The sequence below is a fragment of the Oratosquilla oratoria genome, chromosome 7 (genome assembly GCF_046742065.1).
Source record: "Oratosquilla oratoria isolate Oo_2021 chromosome 7, ASM4674206v1, whole genome shotgun sequence".
NCBI lineage: Eukaryota > Metazoa > Arthropoda > Malacostraca > Stomatopoda > Squillidae > Oratosquilla > Oratosquilla oratoria.
Window position 1 is genome coordinate 62,657,130 of NC_134783.1, and position 22,457 is coordinate 62,679,586.

At 38.2% G+C, this 22,457-nt stretch overlaps 1 protein-coding gene across 12 annotated transcripts in view; it reads right to left on the reverse strand.

Annotated features, from left to right (window-relative positions):
- The window catches only part of LOC143027184 (popeye domain-containing protein 3-like), a 404,351-nt gene that overhangs the window by 160,768 nt on the left and 221,126 nt on the right, over nucleotides 1–22,457 (reverse strand). For 2 of the 12 annotated variants that reach the window (XM_076188338.1, XM_076188336.1), the window contains one exon: nucleotides 6,678–6,725. The exons of the other annotated variants lie outside the window; for them this stretch is intronic. In XM_076188338.1, the coding sequence (XP_076044453.1) occupies nucleotides 6,678–6,725 (48 nt within the window). The remainder of the gene's footprint in view (nucleotides 1–6,677; nucleotides 6,726–22,457) is intronic. 12 annotated transcript variants of the gene reach the window in all.

Below are 22,457 nucleotides of genomic sequence, written 5' to 3' on the forward strand. Positions count from 1 at the left end.
TCTCTGGATTCTTTCTATTTTCTTTATATTTTTTTTGGTACTGGGTGACCACAATGTCGCCGCATACTCTAGTCTAGGCCTTATCAATATAACTAATATTTTTTTTTATCATGTATTCGTCCAAGTATGCAAATACCACTTTTATTGATCTTAACAAGTTGTGAGCCTCCCCGACAATTTTGTTAATCTGTTTATCATAGGACAAGTCGTTTGTGATAATTACCCCCAAATCTTTTTCGGATCCTGTCTTCTTTACCTCCTTGGTTCCAATTGTATATTTTCCTGATATTCTGTTTTTGCTTTTTCCAAACTCCATTATGCTACACTTCTTAGTATTAAAGTCCACTTCCCATTTCTGACTCCAGTTCCATACCTTATTCAGGTCTTCCTGCAGTGCTTCAGTCCTTATCAGTTTCTACTTTCCTTAACAGTTTGGCATCATCTGCAAAGAAGCTCATGAAACATTTCACATCCTCGTCCATGTCATTCACATAAATAGCAAACATTATTGGTGCCAATACAGATTCTTGCAGTACTCCACTGATCACCTCTTTCCAATCTGAATATTTTTCTCTGAGCACTACTATTTATCATATAAGTGTATACACACATATATATATGTGCCACCTCACCTCCATATTTGTCTGTCTTTACATACATGTGTTTATATATGCAAATGTATATATATAATATTGATATATATTGTGGTATGAATGTGGTGCAGATAGGGGTGCACAGTTGGCACCCCCAGCATTGGGTCAAAGGTCATGGTGTAGGAAGGAGGGCAAAGGGTGTGCAAGAGTGTGTGTGGGTCAGTGCATTTGTGGAATGAGAAGGTGCAAGCGTAACCTTGATAGGATTAGAATTAACAGAGCTAGTGATTTTTGGTAAGGTAGATTGTAGAGTGAGAGAAGTGTGTCAGGGATTGAAGAGTGAAACAGAAGCAACCAAAGAACCAGGAAATCACAGAAATTAGGCGAGCTAGAAGTCTTACAAGCTATCTAGGCACTAAAGATGGCTGAGACAACAAACAATGGAGTTGTCAGATGTCTCAAAAAGGCAGAATTTTTGGCAAAATTAACCGAAGTCTACCTAGAAAAGGAAGGTAGTGATCAAGCAGATGGAGAAAAAATAAAAAGACTGAAAGAGGCTCTTGCTGAGAGTCTGTTTGAATCGTTTAATTGGCTGCAAAGAATTCGCTGGGCTGGCAAACAGATTGACATTTTTGGCAACAAAATTAGGAGATTAGTGGCACTGTCAACATTCAAAGGCACAGGCTTGGAGTAACTTGTTAGAATGGTATTTGTGAATGCTTTCCAGATTGTGTATTTGCTGGACTACAGGAAGTAAATACTGTCATGTCGGTGAGTATGGATGTGTTAATAGTCTGTGCTAGGCTTCGCACAAACACACAGATGGATGAGTCTTTAGCTGCCATGGCAATGAGAAAGCACAAAGCCCAACGTGAGACCCAGGGCCGAGATGGCAGCCCGATGACTTATATGGGAAGAGGCCAGAGCTGGTGGAGCAGGGCCCTCCACCTGACAATGGAAGAGGGAAAACAGGATAGTCCAGGAGTGACCACAGTAGATGGAGGGAACCACCTAGGATCCATTGTTATGCATGTTGGCACCCTGGTCACTTTGCAAATAATTGTAGAGACGGAGCCCATATGATATGAATGCAATGAGCCCAGAGATATTGTTCGACACTGTGAATAGGTAAATGGATGAGGGGCGGCTGCTACACAAGTGGCCACCAAAGAAATGTAAGGACACTGTCCAATTGTATGCCAATTGTAGCTGTCTGGTTGAGAGGAAGATGTGCAAGAGCATTAGTAGATTCTGGATGTTCAACCACGATTGTAATGGCTGACTTGATTAAAGAATTCAGACAGGGAGATATGGTCCTGATGACAGTTGTTGAAAGGGAGGCAAAGTGTGTGGGCAACCAGGAGGTTGAAATGATGGAGGGCATTCCAATATGACTATATAAGTGCTTGTTATTAGAATGGCCATAGAGGAAATTGATGTGGTGCTGGGAATGGATGCAATTGCACAGCTTGGAGAAGTCACATTTGTTGCTGGACAAGTGAGGATTGGAGTGATATGCAAGAACGGGAGAGGGAGGACCCGTCTGAGGCTGGAAATGGATGTAGGGGTGACACTGAGGGCCAGGAAGGGCAGTGTCGCCACAAAACTCAACTTTGATAAGAAGGCGGCGCCTTGTATAATTGAGGACAAAGACTTCCCGGCAAAATTTGTTGGCCAGAAGTGGGAGGTAGAGTATTAACTTAAAAAAGGCTCCCCTCTATTGAAGAACAAATTTGACTTCAATGAAAACACTTTTGGAGAATGGGTAAGGGATGACTTTGACATTGAAGTATAGCAGTGGATTGATGAGGGATTTCTGAGTCCAACTAGTGTTGGATTTCCAAGAGTTGAACCAGTTCATGAGGTGTCATACTGGTCATGATTTTGTAGACATATGTAATGAGACCCTATGTAAATGGTGCCAAATGAGGGGGCATCTACAATTGTAGATCTATGGGTGGCTTACCTACAGATTCACATGGCCAAGAAGCTATGGAAATACCAACTAATAAAATATAAAGGTAAAACATATTGCTTGACCAGACTGGGATTTGGGCTGTGCTCAGCTCTGAGGATAATGATGAGGATCCTGAGGATAGTACTGGAGAAGACTGAAACACTGAAGGTCACAGATTCCTACCTTGATGACATACTGGTGGATGATACTGTTGTACCGGCATCAGAAGAAGTGAGACACTCTGTTCCTCTCCTAATCCTCTCAATCAAAACCATCCCATAAGCCTTCCCAAATGCACTCAACACACTGATCCATCTCAAACTACCACACTCACATTTGTCCCTTTTTCCCTTGTGAAGTGGTACTATTCAGGCACTCCAGCCCACCATCACTGTACCTCCCTTTTTTAGACACTCCACATGACACCCATCTAACCCAGGTGCCTTACCTGCTCTCATCATTTTAATAACTGCTTTCACCTAATTTTTTTCTTATTTCTCCTCATTTTCCTCATCCATCACTGTTATTTTCTTAGTACCTCCCATCATCAAACAACAAATTTTGTCATACTCTTACCCTATTTTACATCTACTCTCCTTTATCTTATGTTTTGCTTCTTTTCTCTTTTCTTTGTACCACTCATATGTTTCATCTTATTTTGCAACCAGTCTGTGAATGCTTATTCCTTATCTTCAACCCACTTCCTTGTTTCACCATCCCACCCCTCAATACCATTCCTTATTCCCTCCTGTCTTCCTTATTCCACATGCTTTTGCACCCTTTGTCACTCCCTCCTTGAAACACCTCCATTCTACCTCTACTCCTACCTCTACTCTATCCTTCACCTCCTTCCACTCCTCTTAGCTTCTTCTTGTACTCCTTTTCCTTCTCATTTAAGCAGTTTACTCTAAGCACCTCCCTACCTTCTGTCCTTTTCCTCTTCTCCATCTATCATCCACTCTCAACTTACCTTCCACTAAAAATTATCTGATATTCCCCCACTTTCTCTCCTAAGAACATGTACATCCAAAAATTTTCTTATTCTTCTCCTGGACACCAATATATAGTCCATTAAAGCCCTATCAACCACCCTTCCTTCCACCACCCTCTTCCACATGCATTTATGCTTGACTTTCTTCCCAAACAATGTGTTATAATTAACTCTCTAAACACATTTCCATATAATCAACTCTCTAAACACATTTCCACCATCAACTTTGCACAACAATTTTTTCCTGGCACTCCACACTTCCCAGGCACTCCACCTATTGGTTCATTTCCCACCCCAGAATTTAGATCTCACAGTAACACTACATTGACGTTTTTCCCTAAATCCTCTATGCATTCATTTAAATCTATCCAAAAAGCCTCCCTTTCCTCTACACTCTTCTCACTACCAGGCCCATAAGCATTTACAAAAACACACGTCTCCTTTCTCAATTTCATCTTCATCCAAATCAACCTTGAAGAAACCTTGTTCTACTCCACCACATGCTTACCTATCTCTTTACTTACTAATATAGCCCCCCTTCTCTCCCTTGTCCTCTCCTCATTCTGGACACCCTCCCCACTACACTCCCAAACTTAATTTCACCTCTCCTTTTCAACTTGGTTTCACTTAATGCCAATATATCCATCTTTCTTCTCACAAATATACTGCCTATCTCTTCCCTTTTTCTCTCATCTGTACCACACCCACACACATATTAGAAGACCCAAACCCTTGGGGTTTTGCTTGGAAAACTCCTTCCAGATCCTCTTTTTTTTTTTTTTTTTTTTTTTTTTCCCCATTAGGGCTACAGAGTAGGATGCCCAGTCCTATCCTCTGTCCCATTTTTGTCCCTTTTTATGACCCAAGTGGGAACACTTGGTGGTAGTATTCTTTCTCCCCTACCCCATGGTTTAGCAAAAATTTAAATATATATTCAGAGAAATTGTACAAGACAATATTAAGAGTAGGGGGGGGGCATAATGTTGGGACAGTCATAGTACAATAAAGTAGCATCATTTCTCTATGAGTAGATATTTCCTTTAACACAAAATTATGTGTGGCTCTGGTCTGTAGGGGTGCCCCATATAGACCCTAAAGTATCAGTTGCATGCTACTTAGCAGATTTTTACCCCACAATAACATGCATCCAATACCCGAGATGGGGTAATAATGATAATAATAGTGATAATAATAATAATAACAATAACAATAATAATAATAAAGATAATGATAATAATGATAATAATAGAATATTAATGATAACAATACATACATATACCAATGGCTTTTTCCCCCTTACAAGGGAGGTAGCCAAAGTTATAAATCCACTCCCACCCATTTCATCCCCATGTACTCCACTCTCATTTACCACCCCTCCCTCTTCTCCTGGCTCCTCCTGGATGGTGGGATTCATCCCTGCATTTTGCCCACTGCCCTGGATCAGAAGCAATGTAGCAAGATGCAGCACATCCATAGCAAGGCCACTTCATTTAATCAGTGACCCCTCCTCTCTGTCCCCTGATGCAGAAAAAGAGATGGGGAGAAATCCCTTCAGGCTGCATCAAAATATCATTCACACACACTCCCTCACTCACCCCTCCTCCACCCACTCCCTTCCATGCATCACAGCATCATCCATACACAACCATTCTCCACTCCTATATTCTGTCTTCTCCTTTCCTTCCTCAACAGACATTCCCCTCTATCCCAATGCCCCTTTTATCCCATCCATCCATCTAATCATTGGTCGTCCCCTCATGTTCATTCCTTCCACCTCTGCCTCTTTCATCAACCCTATCTCCCAACTCCTTTTCCACCTGTTCTACTCCTTACATCATTTCTCACTCTAACCAACCTATTAACCCCTTCCATATTTCTGAGGCATTTCATCTCGAACACATTTAAACTCTTCCTCTCTTATGTTTCACAATATTAATAATAATAATAATAATAATAATACTAATTATAATAATAATAATAATACCAGTAATGATAATGATAATAACAATATTAATAACAATAATGATGATAACGATAATAATAGAAATAAGAATTATAATAATAATGACAATAATAATAATAAAAACAATAATTATAAACAGATAAATAAATGAATAAAGAAAATAGACAAAACTAGATATGAGTTCCATCTGGGGATAGAAGGAGCTACTAGAATGAAGCAATGAGTATTAAAGAGACTTAACAATGTTAGGAAGCTGTTAAAAATAGTTGCATGTAGGACAGGATGAAGACATTGTTATGAAAGCAATGCAAGCACTTAACCCCATGTTACTCCTTAGCAGACTAAAATTGCCTAGCATCAACTTTAATAAAACCTATAGATCAAAATAGTAAACCCTTTCATTATGATAAGGTTCCCAAAACAGAAAAGAATAACCTGGCTCTAATTACAATTAATTCTATAGAGTAGGTTGGTAGGGAAGAAGTTAGTCTGCTTTACTACAATGTACTGTAGGTTGCAACTCCACACAAGACCACTGGGAAGAGTTGCCAATGCAGTTGAAATGAGATTTAATTTCCAACATTTCAGCCCTCCCACAACCCTAATCATTGAATTTCTGTATTTCTTATCACTTAATATTTCTAATATTCATAGTTCCTAAGTATGACTTTTCCTCTGATTCATAGTAACAGTAATTTAAAAACATAATAATTTGTATGTACAGTATATCATTGAGAGATGAAAGGTTTTCTCTTTTTCAATTATATCTTTTTGTGATTCTAAACCTTTTCTACATATCTACATAACTGCTCATCCTGCTCCTCAAATTGTTTTGCCATTGTGAAGAAAAGTATAGTATGTATGTCAAATGTGGAAAAAGTTTACTAATATCTTGAGAAATATAAATTTGGCTTGTAGTTTTTTCTAGAGACAGCAGATAAAGAATAAATGCAAGGGTGAGATAAAACATATCTGCAAGAGGTTTCCAGAAACTATATAACAAGGTGTCTGGAAAGGTGCAGTGAGGAAGTAAATTGATGGGGTTGTAAAGGCATGTCTGATATGAGGAAGCGCGATAATATTGACGTGCAGGGAAGCCAGACATTAGAGGCAGGGGAAGTATTGCGTGCAGTAGCGATGATGCCCCACTGTCAACGAACTTGCTTTACGTGCCTCATAGTCGTAATCACAGCTTGAAGTCCTCAAGGGCGACGCAGGAACCTGTGAGATTGGGCAGAGGAGGAAGAAGAGAAGGAGAAGATGCAGCAGCAGCAAGTCATCACCGTGGTCAAAAGAAAGACAAAAGCCATATGACTGTGGTAATCACGACAAAGGGACTGGGGTCAAGGGGACACCAAGAGCAGCAGGGAAATATTGTTTGATCAAAATAACATAATTCTGAAGTAGTATTAAAGGTAACAGTAGCATCAGAGGTAGTAGTAGTAGCAGTGCCAGTCAAAAATGTAATAACTGCAGCAGCAGCACTGGTAACAGCAGTATGGGCAGCGTCCCTACGACATTGAGGGCTGTGCTGGTGTTAGACAAACCAGGTACAGTAGTTCACCTTGCAACTGCAATGGAATGCTGCCTTCTTCAACAAATAACTGATTCAGCTTTCACTGGCTTCATGAGCAACTATACAGAGTACTAAAACCTGAGGATAATGAAAGAGTGGTAGTTGGAGGGAGGCGTTATGGTAAACTCTCGATTAAATGGAATGATTCGAATCACTCCACCATTGAAAAGAATTTTCCTCTAAATAGATTTTGTTGTCAATTCACTGGAAATCTCTACTAAATTGGATATGGTTTCCTTAAAGTTTACTTCAAAGTTGCTTACAGCCTATAATGGTTTCAAAAAGGCACTTTATTCAGTGCTTCATGGGGTACTCTGGGATTTGTGCATCCATGGTATTCCTGTAAGGATCACTGACTTGATGTCAAACTTATATTCTGGGGCAGAGTGGTGTGAAGTATAATAGAGGTGTGTCTGACTTCTTTCCTGCTAATCCATGAGTGAGGTAGGGTTATGTCCTTGGCTGATATTTTCAATACTTGCATAGACTGAGTATTAGGCAGTGATGAATGTCAATGCAGAGTATCCATCAGCTAAATTAGTATTCTCTAACTTGTTTTTGCCAATGATGTTTTACTTCTTGTGTTGTCATTAGAGCCCCTGGTTGCAGCTCCCTAATGGCTAGATATGCAGGCAAGACTGCTTGGACCCCAGGTCTCCTGGACTATAACCTAGGTTCAAGCATTTGGAGGGTTTGCTGAATGATACAGTTCAGTCTATCCATGCATGTGGCAAGGAAAGATCCACATAGTTTTGTAGTGCAGAACAGTATTAGTTCATGTCAGGAAGCCATTTACAAAATTGGCTTGGCCAATGAGGTTGTTTAAACAGTGTTTCTGACACTTATGTAGGGTAACTAATATCAGAATTTTCAAATCGCTTGTGATACCAGTCTTGTTGTACAGCTGACTTGAAGAGGCATTTCAACATCTTGAGTACTGTCTTCAGAGAATGATGAGGTGTTTCTGTTAAGGCTTCATATCAAACTAGCAACTGCCCTGTGAGACTCATGTATGTTACCAGCACAATTCATGAACATCAGCTCTGACCATATATGCATATGGTATACTTTCTTGATGTTGATGTCAATCACAGAATTATCATGTGAGACAACCCTTATTGAAAGAGGATGCCTACAGTACCTTTGGCTGGAACAAAGTGACCAATCCTGCTGAATGCTATTTGAAATAAAAAAAGATGCCTGTGTGGGGAGTTGCCCTGGAAAATTGTGAGGAATGGCACTGACATCGGAGTGAAGCAACTTGCCCCACAGCAATTGAAATAGGAGTGTATATCCCTATTCCCATGACTAATTATTACAACAAATTGGAAGTGCAGCAATGGAAAATCATGATTTTGTAGAACCTTTCTTGATGTAGTGACAGATTTCAATAGGTCAAAAAGAAAATAATGCTAAATTGAGAATCCATCAAATAAAATTTCACTCAAACGAGAGCTCACTATAGTTGTGATGGTAATTATGATTTTGGTGACAACAGTATAGAGGTAGAGCTGAGATATGTTAGAGCAACAAAAGAATTTACATATGGAAATAGAGCAGCATTGGACTGTATCTGGAGCAACACACTTCTGTTCCCATGTATCGACTTGAATTTACTATCCTCAGGGAGAGAAATAGTGTCAAAAAACTGAATCATGTGAGTTACTTGAAAATTAAGTGTTTTTAATAAGTTTTCACTAGAAAACAGTATCAAATATGGTCGAATGTCATGTTTTAAAGTAAATTAAACTATTCCTTGCGATAAAAATACACACCCATTTACATTATACATGAGAGAGGGAACAAAGATTATTAGCTACCAGAGGTGGCCCTGAGAAATACACATTATAATCATGTCCCTACCCCCCCATCCCCAAAATTCATCATCACCACATCCATAACTGGAAGTGCAGGACTGAGGAGATTGCAAATGGACTCCAGAAGAAACCAATGATCTCCTCTTGTCATTTCCATTTATTTTCTTCTCCCATCCACCTTCATATTAGAAGACCTGATAACAATTCTAATTTCAACTTCCTCAATTCAAAACATTCTCTGGAATAGTTTGGAGCCCCACCACAACGAAGTTAAGAGGAACTGAGGCTCCAGGAGTTTATAGCCTACCATGTAGAGATTATGATTTTGTGTACCTTGGCCAAACCAGCAGAGACTTTAACACCAGATTAACTGAGCACGAAAGATCTATTAGATATGCCCAGGAAAATTCCACTGTGTTCCTACATGTCAGCACCAAAATTCATAGTCTTGACTGGGACAAGGCCAAAAATTTTGTTTAAGTCCAACTGCAGCTTCAGGAGAAAAAGTGTTGAATCTTCCTTAATAGAAGAATGTCTGAACTTGAACATCTTGAAAGGTCAATGGTCCCTGGACATAATCTCACATCTAGCTGTGAGCTGTTTGGTTAAAAAATTTCACCCTCCTGACCCTGCTCCCCCAACACTCCTGACCCCACATCCCTCTCCCTTCTGACCTCACACCTCTACCCATTTGACCACATACCCGCCTCCCTTCTGACTCCATACTGTGTGACATAATGTTGCCTGTCATGCTATCCCTATTACTCCTTCCCTTATATCTTTATTGTATTCATATCTCAATCATTTCTTGTAACTTGTACTTTCCTGAAGAGGACAATAGCTATTAACGGAAATATAAATTATACTTTCTTCTAAGTTTCCTTTTATTCTATGGCTTCTTCATGATTAATTTTTACAAATGTGCTGGTACATTTTGTTCAAATGTGTATGTATATATACATATATATATGTATATATATATATATATATACATATGTATATATATACATATATATATATATATATATATACATATAAATGTATATATATACATATAAATGTATATATATATATATACATATATATAAATATATACATATATATATATATATACATATATATATATATATGTATGTATGTATATATATATATATATATATATAGGGTGTGTGTGTGTATGTGTATTTACCTAGTTGTATTTTACGGGTAGGGGAGCTATGCTCATAGTGTCCTGACTCCATTTCTTGTTTTATCTAGACTATTTTTAAGTTCAAGTATCGTTTTTTGCACACACCACATTCTCATCTAACTTGTTCCAATCGTCTATTATCCTGTAGGGAAAGCTGTTCTTTTTCAAGTCTCTTCTATAATGGAACCTTTCCCAGTCAGGCTCATAGATTCCTATTAGCGCTAGAATTTTCAATTGTCTCGGATTTCACGAGGCAAAGGGGTGACTTAGCTAATTTGGAAACCAATATTAAAAAAAAATATGACATAAATTGCTGCATAAGTGTATTCAAAATTAAAAACATGACTCTTAATGTTATAATTTTTACTTACTGGTGTGTGATAAGGCTTTGTAAATTTAATTATAAGATAAAACTAAAAACAGGAAATTATTTCTACTGAAGTATGAGCAGTAAAAATAAGAGGATGTTGATTTCGGTTTGTGCATTTTATCTGAGTGTTGAAAAATAATGGATATCACTGTCATGTCCTGTATATGAAGATAATCAGTGAGATAAAAGATAACAGTGGTGGTGGATGTATGAGGTAAGCGACGTTTGTGTAAACAATAGCCTCTTAGATTTGCTGGGAGCTATTTTCAAACAAATGTGACTAATTTTACGTGTGCTGTGGCAGACTGCACATCAGATTCAAGAAAAAGTAAGAGAAAGACAAACCGTAATCGTACCGGAAAAATTAAGTCTTCAATGCAAAATTATATTTTCTATACATTACATGGATTTGCCTATTGATTGATGCATTCAAATGAAAGTATATATCAGTATACGTCCATTGAAGTCGGTAGAAAATGACAAATTGCTTGGCTTGGGGACGGAGAGGGGGGGACGCCGATTTAATGAAGCGGCCTTGCTGTGGATGTGCTGTGTCTTGCGACATTGCTTCTGACCCAGGGCAGTGGACAGGGTGCAGGGATGACCTGTCATCTAGGAGGTGCTAAGATGGGAGGGAGGGTGGATGGGTGTGGAGTGTTTTCAGGGAATGATTTTATGCCTTTTCCTTTTTGGCTACCTCCCTAGTAAGGGAGAAAAAGCCTTGGTATATGTATTTACCTAGTTGTACCTAGTTGTATATTACGGGAAGGGGAGCTATGCTCGTGGGGTCCCGTCTTCATTTCTCATTTTATCTAAACAATTTTTAAATTCATGTATTGTTTTTGCACACACCACTTTCTCATCTAACTTGTTCCAACTGTCTATTACTCTGTGTGGAAAGCTGTTCTTTTTCAAATCTCTTCTATAGCTGTCTTTTTTTATTTTCTTTCCGTGTCCTCTTGTATTTCTGTCATCCCATTTTATCAGATATGTATGTATGTATGCTTGGCTTGATACAATTATAGGCTGTTTTACAAATACCATCTGTAATTATAAATAGAGGCTCAAACAATGCTATATGCCATTTGCAATCATGAAATTAATTGACTTAAATTTCAGACACAATAATGTACAATGAACCTCTGTAAGCTTATAAAACTTGCCCCAAAAAAGTATTTATTTTCCGGCAAGAATTACAAAATCTGGCAGTGTCTGGTATCAAATCACTAACTGCAAAAGGTCCCATTGTCTTTATTGATTTTCTTTCCGTGTCCTCTTGTATCTCTACCATCCCATTTTATTAGATTCTATCAATAATTTCCATGCCTTTCATGATTCTATAGTTATCAAGTCTCCTCTCTCTCTTCTTTGCTCCAATGTCTGTAGCTCAATTTTTGCCAGCTTCTCTTCATATGATAGTTCAGACAGTGTTGGGGCAAATTTCGTAATTGCTCTTTGTATTCTTTCAAGGTTTGTTATACATTTTTTTGTACTTGGTGACCACATCGTCACTGCATCCTCCAATTATGGTCTTATCAAAGTGACTAGTATTTTCTTCACTATTTCTTCATCCGGGTAGTTACCTAGTTGTATTTTGCGGGAAGGAGAGCTATGCTCGTGGTGTCCCGCCTTTCTATCTCACAGTGTCTAGTTTGCTTTTAAACTCATGAATGGTTTTTGTGCACACTATTTCATTGTCTAGTTTGTTCCAAGAGTCCACCCACTCTATATGGAAAACTGTTTTTCTTCAGACCTATTCTGTAGCTATGTTTTTTTATTTTCTTTCCATGTCCTCTTCTGCTTCTCTTGTCCCAGTTTAACAAGTCCTCTCCTTTCTATCGATTATTTCTGTGCCCTTCATGATTCTGTAGATGGTCAGTAGGTCACCTCTCTCCCTTCTTTGTCTAGAGTTGGTAACTCCAGTTTAGCCAATCTCTCCTCATATAATAGGTTTGCAAGTGCAGGTGCCATTTTTGAGGCTGCTCTCTGGATTGCCACTTTGATTGTTCTTATTAAGCTCTTCACTCCAGGCGAAAATCTCACGGGCAGCATTAGCTGCCAGACATGCGATGTTGTGTCATAATACTCACATTATAAAAAATAAAGTAACCCCTGTAATGCTCGTTCTTTTTCACCCGTGAATTTTGATAATCATAAAAAATATGGTGAAGCCAGTTTATAGAGTATGGGGGTCACGCTGGCACAACTACAATAAATATAATCAAGATGCCGATATGGCAGCCTCGCGTACCCACTTGCTCCTCATGACGCCTGCGTAGGCATCACCGTATGGAAGGGGTTAAATTATAAGTTTCTCCAAAAATTTTGTTTATATGTTTCTCAAGGGATATTATTCATAATAATAACTCACAGGTCCTTCTCCTTTTCCACTTTTTTATTTCTTCCTCTCCCAGTTAATATGATCCCACTATTCTTTTTTTGCTTCTTCCAAATTACATTATACTACACTTCTTAATATTCAATTCCATCTCCCACTTCCTACTCCATTCCCATACTTTATTAAGATCACTCTGCAGCAACTCACAATCTTCTTCGGTATTCACTTTTTTCAACAGTTTTGTATCGTCCGCAAAGAAACTCATATAACTTTCAATTCCTTTATCCATATCATTAATAATTATAGCAAACATTATTGAGGCCAAAAGTGTTCCTTGTGGAACTCCACTAATCACTTCATCCCATTTAGAATGTTTGCTCTCATCACCACTCTCATTTTTCTTTCATGCAAGAAGTCTTCCATCCAGTTCAGTAGTTTCCCTGTATTCCTCCTACACTTTCTAATTTCTTTAGTAACTTTTTATGTGGCACTTTATCAAAATATTTTTTCATGTCTAGAAATGCACAATCAGCCCATCCATCTCTTTCCTGTATTATATCTATTAGTCTTGAATAGAAACACATCAAGTTTGACACATATACAGTATATATGTATACATATATATACATATATATATATATATATATATACATACACACATACATACAAACACATATATAATACACATATAAATATATATATTTATCAACCACAATTTACTTTAAATCTAAGCCATCAACATCAAGAAACTCGAGGAGGCATACATGCAGAAATTGAAATGTGGTACAGCCAAGGACTCACTATCACTTGTCACATGCTGGTACAGGTTTGAGTACTTGGCTGTACCACATTTCAATTTCTACATGTATGCCTCCTCGAGTTTCTCGACCTTGATGGTGTAGAATTAAAGTGAATTCTAGTTCATAACGGTAAATCTGTTCACTGGGACCCATTCAGTGTTGTGTGTACATGTATATATATATATATATATATATATATATATATATATATATATATACACATATATATATATATATATATACATCATACATATACCAAAGGCTTTTTTCCCCTACACGGGGGGTAGCCAAAAAGAAAAATGCATAGAAACACCTCCCACTCATTCCATTTCCTATATATTCCACTCCCCTCCACCCTCCTCCCTCCCTCTTATCTTGGCACCTCCTGGATGTCAGGTCATCCCTGCATCTTGTCCACTGCCCTGGGTCAGAGGCAGTGTCGCAAGACACAGCACATCCACAGCAAGGCCACTTCATTAAATCGGCGACCCCCCCTCAGGGAGAAATCCCTTCGGGCTGCGTTAATATTTTCTAACACATACTACCTCACCCCCCATCCCCCTGCCCATTCCACCTCCTGCATCACAACATCATCCACATACAACCATTCTCCATTCCACTGTCTTCTGTCCTCTCCCATCCTTCCTCAACAGACATTCCCCTCTTCCCCAGAGCCCCTCTCACTCCATCCATACATCCCATCCTAGGTTGCCCCCTAATGTTCACTCCCTCCACATCTTCCTTCCATACCTCTTTTACTAGTCTTTTTTTAATAGTTTTGCATCATCTGCAAAGAAGCTCATATAACTTTCAATTCCGTCATCCATATCTTTAATATACATAGCAAACATTATTGGGGCCAAAACTGTTCCTTGTGGAACACCACTTATTACTTCATCCCAATTTGAGGGTTTGACTCTTATCACTACTCTCATTTTTCTTTCTTGCAAAAAGTCTTCCATCCATTTAAGCAGTTTGCCCTGAATTCCCCCTTCAGTTTCTAATTTCTTAAGCAACTTCTTATGTGGTACTTTGTCAAAAGCTTTTTTTAGGTATAGAAATGCACAATCAGCCCATCCATCTCTTTCTTGTACTATATTAGCCTTGAATAGAAACATATTAAATTGGTGACGCATGATCGTCCTTGTCTGAATCCAAATTGCCTTGGATTTACCACGTTGTTTTTTTCTAAATATTTTACCCATCTACTTTTGACAATTATTTCACAAATTTTTGCTTTTGTACTTGTTAGAGAGACTGGTCTATAGTTGGTAGGGTCCTCTTTGTTTCCCCCTTTATATATAGGTACTATATTTGCTTTTTCCGATCTTCTGGAACTTTTCTTTCTTTCAAGGAACTGTTTATTATCCTATGTATTTTGTCTGCCAGTTCATTCCTGCATTCTTTCAAAATCCAGTTTGCTATTTCATGTGGTCCATGCAATTTTCTGACATCAAGATTACTCAAGTGTTTCATTATTTCACTGTTACTTCTATTTCTTTCATAGGGGGGACTTTCTCTTTCCATTCGATCTCTTCAGGTTGTATGTTCTCCCTTGTAAACACTGATTTAAAATGCTTGTTCATAATTTCCGCCATTTCTATTTCCTCTGTGTATTCAACTCCTCCTTGTCTTAACCACTTCCATATGGTGACGCCTACGTAGGCACTATGAGGAGCATGTGGGTACGCGAAGATGCCGACATCAGCATCTTGATTATATTTATTGTAGTCATACCTACGTAACCTCCATTCTCTCTAAACTGGCCTCATCAATTTTCTATGGTTATCAAAATACACGGGTGAAAGAGAACGAACGATTGAGCACTGACTTTATTTTTTATAATGCGATTATTATGGCACAACATCACACGTCGGGCAGCTAATGCTGCTAGACGTGCGATGTGCCCCGGAGTGAAGAGGTTAATTTCTCCAAATCTTGTTTGTTTTTCAGTTTGTTGTTTACAAATCTGTAAAATAATTTCGGTTGATCCTGTTATACTGTTTTTGCTTTTTCCAAATTCCATTATACTACACTTTTTAGTGTTGAACTCCATCTCCCACTTCCTACTCCATTCCTGTACTTTATTTAGATCACTCTGTAGTGATTCACAGTCTTCTTCTGTGTTCACTTTTTTTAACAGTTTTGCATCATCTGCAAAAAAGCTCATATAACTTTCAATTCCGTCATCCATATCATTAATTTATATAGCAAACATTATCGGGGCCAGAACTGTTCCTTGTGGAACACCGCTTATTACTTCATCCCATTTTGAGTGTTTGTCTCTTATCACTACTCTCATTTTTCTTTCTTGCAAAAAGTCTTCCATCCATTTAAGCAGTTTGCCCTGTATTCCTCCTTCAGTTTCTAATTTCTTAAGCAACTTCTTATGTGGTACTTTGTCAAAAGCTTTTTTTAGGTCTAGAAATGCACAATCAGCCCATCCATCTCTTTCTTGTACTATATCTATTAGCCTTGAATAGAAACATATTAAATTGGTGACGCATGATCGTCCTTGTCCGAATCCAAATTGCCTTGGATTTACCACGTTGTTTTTTTCTAAATATTTTACCCATCTACTTTTGAAAATTCTTTCACATATTTTTGCTATTGTACTTGTTAGAGAGACTGGTCTATAGTTGGTAGGGTCTTCTTTATTTCCTCCTTTATATATAGGTACTATATTTGTTTTTTTTCTAATCTTCTGGGACTTTTCCTTCTTTCAAGAAACTGTTTATTATGCTATGTATTTTGTCTGCCAGTTAATTTCTGCATTCTTTCAAAATCCAGTTTGGTATTTCATCTGGTCCATGTGATTTTCTGACATCAAGATTACTCAAGTGTTTCAATATTTCATTCTTTGTTACTTCTATTTCTTTCATGGGGGGGACTTTCTCTTTCCATTTGATCTCTTCAGGTTGTATGTTCTCCCTTGTAAACACTGATTTAAAATGTTTGTTCATAATTTCCGCCATTTCAATTTCCTCTGTGTATTCAACTCCTCCTTGTCTTAATTTCTCCAAATCTTGATTGTTTTTCAGTTTGTTGTTTACAAATCTGTAAAATAGTTTTGGTTCATCTTTACATTTTTCTATGACATCTTTTTCCTATTTTCTCTTTTCCTCTCTGCACGCTTGTACATATTCATTTCTATAACAAGTATATATTTTCCATTTTTCAGCTCTTTTGTCTTTTTTCCATTTGGTCCAAGCTTTGTCTCTTTTGTCTTTTAACTCCCTACAACTTTTGTTGTACCAGCATATTCTTTTTCTTGTTTTTGTCTTGGGACATACTTTCCCACTCCTTTTTTATAAATTTTTGTCAAAATATTCCATTTCTCTTCCACTGTTGTTTCTTCTTTGTATATTCCTTCCCAGTTTTTTTTTTTTTTAAGAATTCTCTTATTTTATCAAAGTTTGTTTTTTCATACATCATTCTTCCTTTTCTATATTGTTCATTTCTTTTCATGTATTTTTCCTCATTTAGTTCCAGTTCAATCAGTATATGGTCACTTTTACTTATTGGTGTTTTATATTCAATCTTTTCTACTATTCTAGGTTCAGATGTGATTATTAGGTCTAGTCTCGATGGTTCTTCTTCATTTCTATACCTAGTGTTCTCCTGTATCCATTGCATCATTGTATGGTCAGTAATCATCTCGAGTAGAACATTTCCCCATGAGCCATCTCCACCCTTTACTTAATTGAAATAAAAAGATTTTTTGGAAAGAAATTGAGAGAGGAAGATTGAGGCAAATCAAGTAGATAAGAAAAGGTAAAAGGTGCAAATGGAGAGATGATAATGAAAGAGAAGGCAGTAAGGGGATGGGCAGAGTATTTTAAGGAGTTGCTAAATGTGAAGGAGGACAGGGAGGGAAAGGTAGTTGCAGTGGGAAGTGCTAAGAAAATGAGAGTGATGAGTGAGGAAAATAGATGAAGTGAAGGCAGTTGTTACGATGATGAGAGAAGGTAAGGCACCTGGTCTGGAAGGATGCCATGCAGAATGTCTAAAAAAAAATGGAGGTACAGTGGTGGTGGGCTGGCTGGTGAGGTTGATATTTACTGGAGAGAAGGTAGAGTGCCGGAGGACTGGAGGAGTGCCTATATAGTTCCACTTTACAAGGGAAAAGGGGACAAGTGTGAGTGTAGTAGTTTCAGAGGGATTAGCATATTAAGTGTAGTTGGGAAGGCTTATGGGAGGATCTTGATTGAGAGGATTAGGAGAGGAACAAAGGGTTATTGGCGAGGAGCAGTGTGGATTTAGGACAGGGAGAGGTTGTGTTGATCAGATTTTTGTGGTAAGACAGATATGTGAGAAAGCTATAGGAAAAGGTGCGGATGTTTTTTGGGGTTTTATGGATCTGGAAAAGGCTTATGACAGGGTAGACAGGAAGACACTGTGGGAGGTCTTGCAGATCTACGGGATAGGAGGAAAGCTTCTAGGAGCTGTCAAGAGTTTTTACGACAGTAGTAGAGCATGTGTCAGGATTAGAAATGGAGAGAGTGAGTGGTTTGAGGTAAAGGTGGGACTTCGTCAGGGATGTGTTATGTCACCCTGGCTGTTCAACTTATACATGGATGGGGTGGTGCGAGAAGTAAATGCAAAGGTGGTCAGGGGGTGGAGATGTTTAAAGTAAATGGAGAAAAGTGGGAGGTGAGCCACTTGTTGTTTGCAGATGACACTGCGCTTCTAGCAGGATCAGAGGAGGGATTAAGGAAGTTGGTGTCAGAGTTTGGGAGAGTGTGTGAAAGAAGAAAGTTGAAGATAAATGTGGGTAAAAGTAAGGTGATGAGATGTACAAGGGGTGAAAGTGACAGCAGACTGGAAGTGAGCATTAAGGGAGAGTGACTGGAGGAAGTGGATAGTTTTAGATACTTGGGTGCGAATGTGGCAGGAAAGGGAGGAGTGGAGGTGGAGGTAGAATGTAGATTAAGAGAAGCGAGTAAATGCCTTGGTGGATTAAAAAGTGTAATGAGAAATAGACATCTGGGAATGGATGCAAAAAGGAGATTGTATGGGGCAGAAACATGGAAGATAAGAGAGAAGGAGTTTGAATGTGTTTGAGATGAGGTGTCTGAGAAGTATGATGGGGGTTACTAGGCAGAACAGAGTGAGAAATGAGTAGGTGAGGAGGAGAACAGGGGTGGTAAGGGAGTTGGGAGATAGGGTGGATGAAAGAGTATAGGAATGGTTTGGACACATGGAAAGAATGAGTGAAGAAAGACTAGTAAAAGAGGTATCGAAGGCAGATGTGGAGGGAGTGAACATAAGGGGGCGACCTAGGATGAGATGGATGGATTGGGTGAAAGGGGCTTTGGGGAAGAGGGGAATATCTGTTGAGGAAGGACAAGAGAGGACAGAAGATAGGGGTGAATGGAGAATGGTTGTATATGAATGATGTTGTGATGCAGGAGGTGGAATGGGTGGGGGGATGGGGGTGAGGTAGTATGTGTGAGCAAAATTTGTCGCAGCCCGAAGGGATTTCTCACCATCTTCTCCTTTTCTGCATGAGGGGACGGAGAGGGGGGGTCGCTGATTTAATGAAGCGGCCTTGCTGTGGATGTGCTGTGTCTTGCGACACTGCTTCTGACCCAGGGCAGTGGACAGGATGCAGGGATGACCCATCATCCAGGAGGTGCCAAGATAAGAAGGAGGGAGGAGGGTGGAGGGAAATGGAATATATAGGAAATGGAATGGGTGGGAGTGGTTTCTATGCCTTTTTCTTTTTGGTTACCCTATGTGTAAGAGGAAAAAGCCTTTGGTATATGTATGTACAAAGCCCTCTGTGAGGGACACTATCCTAGCCTTCCGATAGGGGGAGAGTTTGTGACATTAAACTATATCACACACACACACACACACTTTCAACGAACGGACGGCTTGAAGAACGTTCTGAAGAAAAGTGCAGATTGTGGATCCCAACGCAAAGAGAAGTGCCTTTTTGTACTTACAGGGTGGGGGGAAATTGCTCGTGGGGTAGTGGGAAAGTAAGGAAAGAGGAGAAGGGGAGGGATTGCTGGGGAAATGGAAGGTAATGAGGAAGTAGAGGACTTGGCCCTAACAGACCGCCGAAAAGTAAACAAGAGACCGCAAGACGAGCTGGAGGACGACGAAATGTCTAATAAGAATGTAAAGATTAGAAGCATAGATAGGAACAATACAGTAGAAAGTGATGAGAATATTTTCAAGGGATTTAAAGAGAGTGGGGGGGACACAAACCCCCCCCGACTGACAAGACTAGAGAAGAAGGTTGATAAGGTGATCGAGGACTTGGAGAGTAGGTTAGGTCATATGAACACCATTTTACAAAGGGTTGAAAGATTGGAAGAACTAGAAAAGGCGAATAAAAACTTAACTGATGAAATAGAAGACCTAAAAAGACAGTTAAGAGAAGTAAAGGTGGAGAATGAGGAATTGAAGAAGAATAGTAAAGAAAACAGAGAGACAATAGCTAAAGAAACTAAAAATTGGAAGAAAACCCAAGAAGGAAATAAGGTTTCATTCACTGACATAGTCAAACAGCAATTGAAAGAACATACTGAAGACTCAGTTATTAAAGTGATGAGACAAAAGGAGAATATAGTAAGAGATTTAGCAGACAAGAAGAAATGTATAATTATATTAGGAATGGAAGAGAAACACAACACAGATAGAACCACAAGAATCAAAGAGGAAAATGAATAAGTAAGCCAATTACTAGAATCAGTTCAGGAAGATGAACCAGAAATTATGAAACAAATCGAAGAGAAATTTAGACTCGGAAAGTATAGCACAGACAAGACCAGACCAATTAAGATTAAATTCAAGTCACAAACAACGGCAGAGAATATCTTATCCAAAACAGGGAAACTAGCAACAAGTGAACAATACAAAAAGATATGGATAAAAAGAGAAATGAATAAAGAGGAAAGAGAGGAAGAAAAGCAGAAAAGACTGGAAGCTAAGGCAAAAAACGAGAACAGAACGGAGTCAGAGAAAGAGAGATTCTATTGGAGAGTAGTGAACATGAAACTAAGGAAGTTCGACATACAAAAGAAAAACATAAGGGAAACAGAGAACACAATGGAAGTGGCAGAAAACTAAGAGTGTCTTACACAAATATAGATGGATTAATAACAGGATTGAATGAGCTGAATGATTATTTGAAGGAAAAAGAACTGGACATAATGGGAATTGTAGAAACAAAATTAAAAGGCCCACTACCACCCAACAGTGTAGGACATGATGCATACAATTATTGGATTAGAAACAGAGAGAAAAAGCAAGGGGGTGGAGTTATGTTCCTGACTAAGAAGGATATAAACGTGAAAGGTGTCATATATGGAAAGAATACAGTAGAGATGATTATGATAGAAGTGGAAGACAGAGATAAGAAGAGCAGAAAATTTGTGATAAATTATGTGCCTCCAAAAACAGCCTCATGGGAGGAGAGTGAACATAAAAGTATGTTAGAGGACACAAAGATAACATTAAATAAAATAATGGAAGATGGAGGAAGAATAGTTATGATGGGCGACTTTAATTGCAAAGAAATCTGCTGGGAAGAAATGACAGTAAAGGGTGGAGACGACTCATGGGGAAACGCTCTACTTGAGATGATTATTGACCACACAATGACACAATGGATACAGGAGAACACTAGGTATAGAAATGAAGAAGAACCATCGAGACTAGACTTATTAATTACATCTGAACCTAGAATAGTGGACAAGATTGAATATAAAACACCAATAGGTAAAAGTGACCACATATTGATTGAACTGGAACTTAATGAAGAAAAATATATGAAAAGAAATGAACAATATAGAAAAGGAAGAATGATGTATGAAAAAACAAACTTTGATAAAATAAGAGAATTCTTTCAACAAGAAAACTGGGAAGAAATATACAAAGAAGAAACATCAGTGGAAAAGAAATGGAATATTTTGACAAAAATTTACAAAAAAGGAGTGGAAAAGTATGTCCCAAGACAAAAACAAGAAAAAGAATATGTAAAATGCTGGTACAACAAAAGTTGTAGGGAGTTAAAAGACAAAAGAGACAAAGCCTGGACCAGATGGAAAAAAGACAGAAAACCTGAAAAATGGAAAATATATACCAGTTATAGAAATGAATATGTACAAACGTGCACAGAGGAAAAGAGAAAATATGAAAAAGACGTCATAGAAAAATGTAAAGATCAACCAAAACTATTCTACAGATTTGTAAACAATAAACTGAAAAACAAACAGGACTTGGAGAAATTAAGACAAGGGGGAGTTGAATACACTGAGGAAATGGAAATGGCGGAAATTATGAACAAACATTTTAAATCAGTGTTTACAAGGGAGAACATACAACCTGAAGAGATTGAATGGAAAGAGAAAGTCCCCCCTATAGAAAAAATAGAAGTATCAAAGAATGAAATATTGATACACTTGAGTAATCTTGATGTCAGAAAATCACATGGACCAGATGAAATAGCAAACTGGATTCTGAAAGAATGCAGGAATGAACTGGCAGACAAAATACATAGCATAATAAGCAGTTCCTTGAAAGAAGGAAAAGTTCCAGAAGATTGGAAAAAAGCAAATATAGTACCTATATATAAAGGAGGAAATAAAGAAGAACCTACCAACTATAGACCAGTCTCTCTAACAAGTACAATAGCAAAAATTTGTGAAAGAATTATCAAAAATAGATGGGTAAAATACTTGGAAAAAAACAACGTACTAAATCCAAGGCAATTCGGATTCAGACAAGGACGATCATGCGTCACCAATTTAATATGTTTCTATTCAAGGCTAATAGATATAATACAAGAAAGAGATGGATGGGCTGATTGTGCATTTCTAGACCTAACAAAAGCTTTTGACAAAGTACC